Source organism: Leucopleurus acutus (assembly GCF_964270905.1).
Source record: "Leucopleurus acutus genome assembly, chromosome: 19".
NCBI classification, from domain to species: domain Eukaryota; kingdom Metazoa; phylum Chordata; class Mammalia; order Artiodactyla; family Delphinidae; genus Leucopleurus; species Leucopleurus acutus.
Window position 1 is genome coordinate 13782870 of NC_139161.1, and position 11541 is coordinate 13794410.

The following is an 11541-nucleotide window of genomic DNA, read 5'->3' on the forward strand; positions in this document are numbered from 1 at the left end:
TTGAATTTGATGATTGTGGTGTGGTTATATAATAGAATTCTTACAAGATATAAGCCGAAATATTTAGGGGTAAAGGGACATGATTTCTCAGACTTGCTCTCAAATGGTTCAAAAAGTAATATGTAAAAGCCGTGTGTATATATATTTACATAGAGAAAGAAATAGTAAATGTGGCAGATGTTAACATTTGGCAAATATGGATAAAGATTTGCAGCTCTACTGTATTTGAAATTATTAAAAATAAGACTGGAGAAACAGGCATAATAAACCTTTTGTTACCATATTTATGCCTTCTATGCAGTCTTTTGCATGACGCAAGTTAAACAACATCAACACCACCTAAAAAAATGCAGCACATATCTGTCTTACCCCTCCCCTCCTTGATGGCCAGAAACCCCGGCCAAGTTCCTTCTGGGTCCTATCAGGGGAAAAATGCATAGCAATATATTTCTATATCAAGATTTTGAAAGAGAATTATTTTGGGAATCATTTGTGGTACTTGTTTAAGGCAAACATCCAGGGAAACTACCATCCACCATACAGGCATAAACCCACTGCTAAAAGCCAACGCTCCAGCCATGGCTGACTGGGAACTGGCCCTTCGCGCTGCATGCCGGGATCTGGAGTCTTTCTCCTCCGAACTGCAAGGCGCTCTGGGATAGCCCGGCCTCTCCCTTATCTCGCGATGCTATCCTCTCTTCTTCGGGGCCCTCTGACCCCCGCCCCAACGTGTTTTTCAAATCCACCAATGGGCGCATAGCGTAAGCTCGAACCAGCCAATCGGAATGCGGGGCCACCGGGAAATTTAAATCGCGCCGGCCGGCTGCTCGAGCCATACCGTCCTCTGGCTGACCGTGGTGGACGTCTTGAGCGCAGTCGATCCGCAGCCTGTGCGCCCCGCACCGCCTCCTGTGGAAGCTTGAGCCGGCTGTGTAGGTACGAACTGAGGCCGCAGCCCGGCCCGAGCGGCAACGGCTGGCCCGCAGGGCCGCGCTCGGATTGCAGGCGGCGGGAGGGGAGGCCCGGGGTAGGTGCCGGGCCTGGCTTTGGCCTCTCTGGTTAACGAGGCCTCGGGGGCGTAGTTCGTTGGCGAGACGGGCGTTGCACGATGCTTGGCTGTAGGTCTCGAGGCCCTCCGAACAGCCGCGATTGTCTTTGAGAGAGAATCAGAGTGAGGCCCGAGGAGGAAAGCCTCGGTAGGGGGCCCAGCGCCTCTGGCTCCTCCTCCGCCCGTTCCCGCTGCTGCTTCCCCGAAATGGGGTCGGGGGTGGGGGCGTGGGGCAGGGGAAGGGACTGGAGATGGAGGTGGCAGTTGCAAGTTCTGTCTCTTAACACGTAGGCCCAGGTTTGGTTGTGTCACAATTTCGTAAAAGAACAGAATGGAATTAAAGATAGCCACTTGTAAGGAAGACTTTTACTTTTGTGCTCTCTTGGAGAATGCTCTTAAGTAGCTGAGTTTGAGTGAAGCACAGCTGATATCAGCCTAATTTAGTGGATTCGCTCAGAATTTCTGGAAATGAAAATGTATGCGAGATGCTGAAGATGCAGAACTGCGTCGCAGGTGTTCAGGGTGGGTGGGCAGGAAATTTTATGAAAGACTCCACAATGTAATGATGAATCCGATTTTAAAAAAATTTTCAAACGTGGAGAATGTACCTGTTTGGGCCTTTTAAAGACAGTAGAGGCTCCAGAGGATCGGAATTTATGGCCCCTAGGACATAGATTTTAACTGTAACCTCATTTCCCCTACTTTGTCTTCAATTAACTATTTATAGATCCCATATAGAGTTTAGAGGCACACTGTCCGGTGTGGTAGTCCCCAAACGCATGTGGCTAGTCTGAATTGAGTTATGCTGTAAGCTTAAAGTCCCTGCAAGATCTCGAAGAAAAAAGAATGTAAAATATCTCAGTAATTTTTTGATGTAACGTGTTGAAATGAGAAAATATATGTTGGGTTAAATAAAATATATTATTGAAGTTAATTTCATTTTGTTCCTTTTTGCTTTTTTAAAAATATGGCTACTAGGAAACTTAAATTTATGCAGCCTGCATTATATTTCTGGTGGACAGTACTGCTCCAGGAAGTTATCAGCCCTTCAGAGGGGAGGGGCCGAAGATCATTTGGCCAAAGCTGTTTAATAGTGCTGAAAAAGGAAGTTCTTCCTCTAATATAGAAATGTAGACTCAATATGTGTTTGATAATTCCATTAATGCTCATCTTATTGCACATCAAAATGATAAAAGGGAAGTTTTTTTCTCTCCCTCATCTTACAGCTTTCTGCCTTTGTCTCATAACCATGTCCACCAATGAGAATGCTAATTCACCAGCTGCCCGCCTTAACAGATTCAAGAACAAGGGGAAAGACAGTACAGTGAGTACCTTCTGTTGCTTTCCTATGATATTTTTTAAACGGGAATATATTTGGAAAGGGGGTCGAAATTTTGAGCGAATTTGAAAAAGTGCCCTCACTTGGCAACAAAAACTGATTGTAATAGGTGAGATAATATGTTGTCTTTTCTCAAGGAAATGAGGCGGCGCCGAATAGAAGTTAATGTGGAGCTCAGGAAAGCTAAGAAGGATGACCAGATGCTGAAAAGGAGAAATGTCAGCTCTTTTCCAGATGATGCTGCTTCTCCACTGCAGGAAAACCGCAACAACCAGGTAAGGATATTTTAGCTTATGAATTACGGTAAACCCAGAAAAATCAATATGGGGCTTTTCTTAGAAATTTAAATAACATTCCTAGCTTTGTGGTTTTAACTATCAAATGTGAAGATCTGTTTTTGTGTGCTCCCCGGCAGTAATTCTGATGGGTTGTCTTTTTCCTGCCCACCCTCCGAAATCTACTGAAGCTGATCCTAAGGTTGTCTTTAGCTCTGATCTCCCTTCAAGTTTCCCTGCATTTTCAGTTGCCAGCTCATACCTTGACCTGGCCATTTAACTGTTAATTGAAAGTTAATCATGTCCAGAACCATCTTATTTCTACCTCTTTCTTTCTCTTTCTCTTTCCCTTCCTTCCTTCCTTTCTTCTCTATTTTTTGTACTTGTCACCAGCTTGATTCAGGTCTTTTTCCTCAGTACTGAAATACTTTCAGTAGTCTCCTAATTTTATCTTTCCCTTCATTCTGTGCCACATACTACTTACCTAAAAATTTTCCTAAAATTCTGCTTTAAACATCTTAGAAATTTTATGGTTTTAAATCCTTATTTTTTGAAGGTTTTTTGTAAATTAGACCCATCTTAGATTTTCAAATTTATGTATTTCATCTTTCAAAGATATTGGGCACTTTCCTACTTTTTTTCATGTTATGCTTTACTTTAGCGCTCCGTATTTTATTAGTTTTTTTTTTTTAATTGAATTCCACCTATGTGCTATTTCTCGAGTTTTATACTCAAATCCCATCTTCTCCTTATAGCACTCTTTGGTTAGCCTAACAGGAAAAATGCTCCCTTCTCAGAATTCCTGTAGCACTCCATTCTGCACCAAAAAAGGAGAGTAAATTCTGTATAACACTATATACATATAACACCATATATATATATATATATATATATATATATATATATGTATGTAGTGTTATACATATAGCCATTTATTATATGGTTGTTTGCTTGTCACATTTTCCTTGTTAAGTTGTAAGCCTATAGGGAGAAAGGGACACTGTCTTTTTGAGCTAACTGTAGCATTGGTTCTCAAAGCAATGCTACAGTTAACTCAAACCTATGATCACAACCTATACATTTATATGTGCAACACTACTATGGAAATGAATAGATAACAAACTTAGATATGAAAAATCCCAGCATATCTAAATGCAAGTGATTTAGACTAAGGTAGGAATAACCTTCACAGTGCTCTAATTCATTTTTTTAAAGTTGTTCACAGCTACTTTATCTAGTGACTAAATGCTGGGATACTTCATTACTTGAGACTTTGTTTAATCATGACACCAAGTTTGAGAATTGTTCTACATATTAAAAATGAATATTTCATTAACAGGCAAATTTTAATGTAGGGCTAAACTCTTAGTAACTGATTATAAACTTAGGGTTGGGATTTTATTGTTTGTATTTAATCCTTTTTTTAAAATAAATTTATTTTATTTTATTTACTTTATTTTTGGCTGCGTTGTGTCTTCGTTGCTACACATGGGCTTTTCTGTGGTTGCAGTGAACAGGGGCTACCCTTCATTAGCAGTGCTCGGACTTTTCACTGCAATGGCTTCTCTTGTTGTGGAGCATGGGCTCTAGGCGCGTGGGCTTCAGTAGTTGTGGCACACAGGCTCAGTAGTTGTGGCTCACGGGCTCTAGAGCAGAGGCTCAGTAGTTGTGGTGCACAGGCTTAGTTGCTTCGCGGCATGTGGGATCTTCCCGGACCAGGGCTTGAACCCGTGTCCCCTGCATTGGCAGGTGGATTCTTAACTGCTACGCCACCAGGGAAGTCCTGTATTTAATCTTGAAAATGATAATTTGCAAAATTAATTCCATTTTCTTGTAGGGCACTGTAAATTGGTCTGTTGATGACATTGTCAAAGGCATAAATAGCAACAATTTGGAAAGCCAGCTCCAAGCTACTCAAGCTGCTAGGTAAGCCTTGTCTGCTATAGCATGGGTAACCTAAGAAATCAGCCTTTTTACATTTTTTAGTGGGAAAGTGATGAGCAGGTGGTGTGGGTGAAGTAAAGTTTAAGCCAGGCCTAGGCCTATTTTCATTAGAATCTTCCCTTAGGAGGATGTAAAATTTTCTGTAATTGCCTAAATTCCATCTACCTCTAGTGATAATCACTGTTAACCTTTTGGTGTACTTTTTAACAAAATTACAAAGTTTTTGTCGGAGTGGCATTTCAAGTCTGTCAGGGAAAGGAGGAATTATTCAGGAAGTGGGATTAGCTATCCCTAATAGCTAATGGGAAGGAGGTGCTATCCCATTTATTTAGAATGGTCCATCCATTTAGGAAATAAATATATGTAGACTCTTATCTTCCACCGTACACAAATATTTGTGATATCCATAATAGAAAGGATTAATAATTTCTGTAGCTTGACAGTGTGGGGAAAAGCAAATCCAGTTGACAAATGATCATGGAAAAGATGTTTAGCTTCACTAGTGGTCAGAGAAATGCAAATTAAATTAACAATGAGAGTGCAATGCTATCAGATTGTCAAAGTTTTTAAAAAGTGATAAGATCTAAAGGAGATTTCTGCAGAGATGCAGAGAGAAGGTTCTACATTATTGGTAATATCTCAGTTTTGGAAAAAAAGTAGTTTACGACGCAACTTATGGTAGCGCCATGCAGCCAGTCTGCTCAGCTCCTCTTAAATTCCAGAATGTCTCAGCATTTAGTGCTTTACTGTAAAAGGTGGTTTAAAGTTCTAAACTCTTGAGTTGCATTTTAAATTGTTTTTTTATATGAATGTGTTTTGATAATCACCTTCAATTTTTGTTTCTCTTTTTGCTTACCCTTAGGAAGCTGCTTTCCAGGGAAAAACAGCCCCCTATAGACAGCATAATCCGGGCTGGTTTGATTCCAAAATTTGTGTCCTTCTTGGGCAGAACTGATTGTAGTCCCATTCAGTTTGAATCTGCTTGGGCCCTCACTAACATTGCTTCCGGGACATCAGAACAGACAAAGGCTGTGGTAGATGGAGGTGCTATCGCAGCATTCATTTCTCTGTTGGCATCTCCCCACACTCACATCAGTGAACAAGCTGTATGGGCTCTAGGAAACATTGCAGGTACTTGGATTTAAGATTCTTTTGACTGAGTGTCTTCAGTCATACTGAGGTTAGTAGAAGTGCCTTGTCATAAGTAATAGTGACGTCTGTGTTGGGTTTTGAACTTACTTGCTTCCAGTGCATATAAGGGGTGGAAGTGGCATCTAATTTAAGGAATTTCTGAGAGTGTTTTCTTTGCTTCAAGACATTGGTGCACTCAGTCACTGAAATTGATGGTGCTAGACAAGTAGTTACGGTTAACTTTTGCCTTTTTTTTTTTTTTTTTAAAGGTGACGGCTCAGTTTTCCGAGACTTGGTTATCAAGTATGGTGCAGTTGACCCGCTGTTGGCACTTTTGGCGGTTCCTGATTTGTCATCTTTAGCGGTAAGTTACTTAACATACATCAAGTTATTCATTGATTTTAATTTTCCCACCTTCTCAAAAAACAGAGCACTTCATTGCATTCTTCTTTTCCCCTAGTGTGGTTACTTACGTAATCTTACCTGGACACTTTCAAATCTTTGTCGCAACAAGAATCCTGCACCCCCCTTAGATGCTGTTGAGCAAATTCTTCCTACTTTAGTTCGTCTCCTGCATCACGATGATCCAGAAGTTTTAGCTGATACCTGCTGGGCTATTTCCTACCTTACCGATGGTCCAAATGAACGGATTGAAATGGTTGTGAAAACTGGGGTTGTACCCCAACTTGTGAAGCTTTTAGGAGCTACTGAATTGCCAATTGTGGTAAGTTAACTTTCAGGTGAGAATATAAACTCTAAAGAGCATAATCAATTGGTACTAATATTGACATATTGTCTATTTTAGGCCATATAATGAGCTTCTTACTTGTCAAAACTTTTAGGGTATAGAGATTTTGAGCAGTGCTGGAAAAGATAAAGGATAACCGCCAGCGTCAACATTTTTTTCCTTTTCAGACTCCCGCGCTGAGAGCCATAGGGAATATTGTCACTGGGACAGATGAACAGACTCAGGTTGTAATAGATGCAGGAGCACTTGCCATCTTTCCCAGCCTGCTTACAAACTCCAAAACTAATATTCAGAAGGAAGCTACGTGGACAATGTCAAACATCACGGCTGGCCGCCAGGACCAGATACAGCAAGTTGTAAATCATGGATTAGTTCCATTCCTTGTTGGCATTCTCTCTAAGGTAATGAAGTCTTAGGACTTAATAAGGGATTGTTAGTGTTTATGGACAGGCACTTGGTAGATTCTTAATGTACTAATGTTAAGTTCTACTTAACTGCCTTTGCTAAATAATAATCATTTCTTTTACTTAAGCTTGGATAGAACCAGTTGGTAGTTTTAGTCACCGTTTTTCTAAAACAGTACTTTTGGAATCTTATTTTTATGACCATTCTGAAATAAACCTGTTTCCTTATGTTAATTAGGCCGACTTTAAGACACAAAAGGAAGCTGTATGGGCTGTGACCAACTACACAAGCGGCGGAACAGTTGAGCAGATTGTATACCTTGTTCATTGTGGCATAATAGAACCGTTGATGAACCTCCTAACTGCGAAAGACACTAAAATTATTCTGGTTATTCTGGATGCCATCTCAAATATCTTTCAGGTAAGTCTTAAGAAGGTGGCATGTGTTTGAATTTGGACTTGATAATTGGTTTGCTATGAAGGTGACTGGGGTGGGGGCAGCTGAGCTTACTCAGGGGGCCACAGAATCAGAGAGACATTTATGGGGGCCACACTCTGGATAAAAGGTGTGACAACGGATTATTGTAAGAGAGATAAAGGAGATGACAGGTGAATGATGTCACCTGAATTGAGGTCAGGTACATATGTGGACACTATTCATACCTATTTATTTTGTCAAGAGTTTTTAATTCCCCAGTTTCATACTGAATTTTGGTGAAATTAAATTTGAATGACCTAGTTAATTATATTTTTCTTCTGGTTCCATTCCTAATTGATCCAAGCATGCTAGCACAGGGCACTTGTCATAGTGTTTGGTGGTAGGTAGGTCTTACTCAACAACTTTAAACTTCAGATTATGGAAATTTGTACATATCAAAGTTGAGTTTAGAATAATGATCCCTAGTGTATCCATCACCTAGCATAAATAATTGTCAACATTTGGCCTCTTTTTCTACTCACCTAAAATTTTATTTTTTTTAAATTAATTAATTTATTTTTGGCTGCATTGGGTCTTCATTGCTGCGTGCGGGCTTTCTCTAGTTGCGGCGAGTGGGGGTTACTCTTCGTTGCGGTGCACGGGCTTCTCATTGGGGTGGCTTCTCGTTGTGGGGCACGGGCTCTAGGCACATGGGCTTCAGTAGTTGTGGCATGTGGGCTCAGTAGTTGTTGCTCACGGGCTCTAGAGCGTAGGCTCAGCAGTTGTGGTGCACGGGCTTAGCTGCTGCACGGCATGTGGGATCTTCCCAGACCAGGGCTTAAACCCGTGTCCCCTGCATTGGCAGGCGGATTCTTAACCGCTGCGCCACCAGGGAAGCCCTAAAATTTTATTTTGAAGCAAGTAAGTAATTTCATTTTTTAAAATTTATGTTTCTTCTAAAAGTTGAGAACTTTAAAACATATTTAGCCACAATATCATTCTTACACCTAATAGGTTCTTGATATCATCAAATAATCTAGTCCAGGGAATTTGTTTTTACATACCGTAGGCCCTCTTTACTCTTGGACAATGGTTCTCTTCCTTGACTACATACATTTTGGGATTATCTGGGGTGCTTTTACACTAGTAATTTCCAATTCCCATCACAGACCAATTGAACCTGGATATACCGTCATTTTTAAAGTTGCCGAGGTGATTTTGATGCACAGAAAAGATTGAGAACTATACTATGATCGTTGTGGCTGAAGGCTACAGAAGTAGTTGCTAAGAGCAAGTACAGGTCTGATTCCCTTGAATTTTTAAAAAATGTAAAATGTAGATAAAAATGGAGATAGTTTTATCTCATAGGATTATGGAAGGAACTGTTGTGTTTATTTCTGTCTGATATATATTGATAGTCAAACATAGACATTGTTTTCTTCATTAAAACAGAACATTCAAAGTTTAAGCTACTAAACTTGGAAATTTTTTTTTAGGCTGCTGAGAAACTAGGTGAAACTGAGAAACTTAGTATAATGATTGAAGAATGTGGAGGTTTGGACAAAATTGAAGCTCTACAAAACCATGAAAATGAGTCTGTGTACAAAGCTTCATTAAGCTTGATTGAGAAGTATTTCTCTGTGGAGGTGAGTAACCTGGTAATGTTAATAAGCACTGGGAAAATACACACTTAGGATTAAGCCCGTAAGATTTTTTTTTCCTCATACTTCTTTAATGAGCCCTGATAAATACAGTAAAATATTAGTGTAAGTAGGAGATGACATACATATTTGCTCCTTTAATGTTTGGCTTGATGATAATACCATCTTTGTAACCTGAGATATTAAAAAGTCACCAATTTACTTTCGAATGAAAAGCCTCACGAATCTTAGAATATCTTTTTTGTTGTTGTTGTTTAATTTATTTATTTGGTTGTGCTGGGTCTTAGTTGCGGCATGCTTGTGGGCTCCAGTTCCCTGACCAGGGATCGAACCTGGGCCCCCTGCACTGGGATCGCGGAGTCTTAACCACTGTGCTACCAGGGAAGTCCCATGAATCTTGGAATCTTGAGACTAAGTTTGTGTAGGAGTTGGAGAAGTAGGCCGACCCCACAGCCATTCTCTGGCCTAATCCGTTTTGCTCTTGCCTACTGAAAAGTAACAGGTTAAAAAAATCTCTATTTTCCTGTTAATTGTAGAAACTTTCTTTAAAAATTTTTTTCTTTTAATATTATAATTTTTTATTGAAGTATTGTTGATTTACAATGTTGTGTTAATTATTGCTGTACAGCAAAGTGATTCAGTTATACATATATATTCTTTTTTGTATATATTCTTTTCCACCATGGTTTATCATAGGATATTGACTATAGTTCTCTGTGCTGTACAGTAAGAACTTGTTTATCCATTCTATGTATAATAGCTTACATTTAACGCCAGCCTCTCACTCCATCCTTCCCCTATCCCCCTCCCTCTTGGCAACCGCCAGTCTGTTCTTGATGTCTGTGATTCTGGTTCACAGATAGGTTCATTTGTATTGTAGTTTAGATTCCACATGTAAGTAATATACAGTATTTGTCTTTCTGACTTATTTCACTTAGTATGATAATCTCTAGTTGTATCCATGTTGTAGTAGCATTTCTTAACCCATTCAGAATCTTCCCCTCTCAGGCAAGTTCAGTATCCCTCCCTCCACTATTTGAGATATTGAAGTGTGTTTCAGGATTAAAGGTGAAATACACAAATGAAGACTTGAAGAGTGAATACCTTATAGGCATTATGCTAAGTGAAATGAGTCAGACAGAGGAAGACAAATACCATAAGATCTCTCTTATATGTGGAATGTTAAAAAACACACACACAAGCTCATAGATATGGAGAACAGATTGGTGGTTGCCAGAGGTGGGAGAAATGTGTAAACTTTTTTTTGTTTTTGTTTTTAGTCTAAATAAATTGAGATAAAAGAAGAAAAAAGTAAATATAGACTTCTAGGCAGCTACCTCTTAGAAATGTGCCATATTTATGGGATTATATTGTTTGTTTTTAAATACTTCCAGGAAGAGGAAGATCAAAATGTTGTGCCAGAAACTACCTCTGAAGGGTATACATTCCAAGTTCAGGATGGCACTGCTGGGACCTTCAACTTTTAGATTGTACATCTGAGGCATAAAGTTGTTTGTTGTGTACTATGTTTGGTAGAAGTTTGTCTTACTATTTCTCTACTAAGAACTCTTTACACGTGGTTTGTCATTGTAGCACTTTTTACAAAGAAACTATACTTGAACAGTTCCAAACTGTACATACTGTATGAAGCTTCTCCTCTCAATGGGTTTCTTATTTCTTTGTGGAATTTCATATCTTGCAGTGTCCTGTAAATAAAGATTAAATTCCACCCTTTTCTTTACTTCACCATGCCGATGTGTTACTTTCTAATTTAGAGCTCTTAAAGGCTGCAAATGAAGGGGAGCTGAATTGAACGGATGTGACTCTAACCAGGGGTGTAGTTTTGGTTGCAGACATCATTTAATGTAAGGTTTGTTATGTCATCAAGGATACGAGATTGATAACTTCCTGCCCACTTCTGAATTCTGGCTTTGCTCCAGGCTGCTTCCCCTCTTGGTTGGTGAAAATGGCCATTGGCACTTCTAGTCTTCACATCCATTTCACACCAGTCAGAAAAATTTTTTTCAGAAGTTTTCACCAAAGAACAAATAAAATTTCGCAGAAGCCCTGAGCCAATGTCTTCTCAAGGCTCACTGGCCAGGGAGATGGGATAAAAATCTTAAATTTAATCATAAATTTCTCCTGGAGCTACAAGTGGAATTCATTCCTCTGAAATTTCAAGGCTGAAAGTGGTTTCAAGGCTGCACCTTGGCATCAACAACTGGGAAAGTTTAATTGGTAAGGGGTGGGGTTGAAATAGTGTACTTAAGTTTTTAATTTAATCCCCAGGTGCTCCATCTGTGCAGCCTGGGTTGTGAAAGCCACTACTTGAAAGAGTTGCTATGCTGTTAGCAGAAAAGGAAGGGGTTAGGGGGTGGAGTGTTAGCTACAGTATCCCAGAAGTCTCAGGAAAACGAAATGCATCTTTAAAGTACAACTGTTAGTTTCTGCCTTTTTTTTTTAAATTTATTTTTGGCTGCTTTTTTGACTGTTGGAAAAGTGATGAGCAAAGCCTCCACTGCCTTTTTCCACCACAGAAGATAAAAGCTGGGACTTCCCTGGTGGCACAGTGG

At 39.7% G+C, this 11541-nt stretch overlaps 1 protein-coding gene across 1 annotated transcript; it reads left to right on the forward strand.

Moving 5' to 3' along the window:
• Positions 1–863: 863 nt before the first annotated feature.
• KPNA2 (karyopherin subunit alpha 2) lies at positions 864–10692 on the forward strand. The gene is made up of 11 exons (XM_082860023.1): positions 864–936; positions 2275–2372; positions 2525–2662; positions 4500–4588; positions 5469–5737; positions 6007–6101; positions 6198–6461; positions 6653–6886; positions 7128–7310; positions 8804–8953; positions 10363–10692. Exons 2-11 carry the CDS (start codon positions 2298–2300, stop codon positions 10453–10455), a joined length of 1590 nt encoding a protein of 529 aa, XP_082716149.1. The 5' UTR covers positions 864–936; positions 2275–2297; the 3' UTR covers positions 10456–10692.
• The last annotated feature ends 849 nt before the right edge of the window (positions 10693–11541 follow it).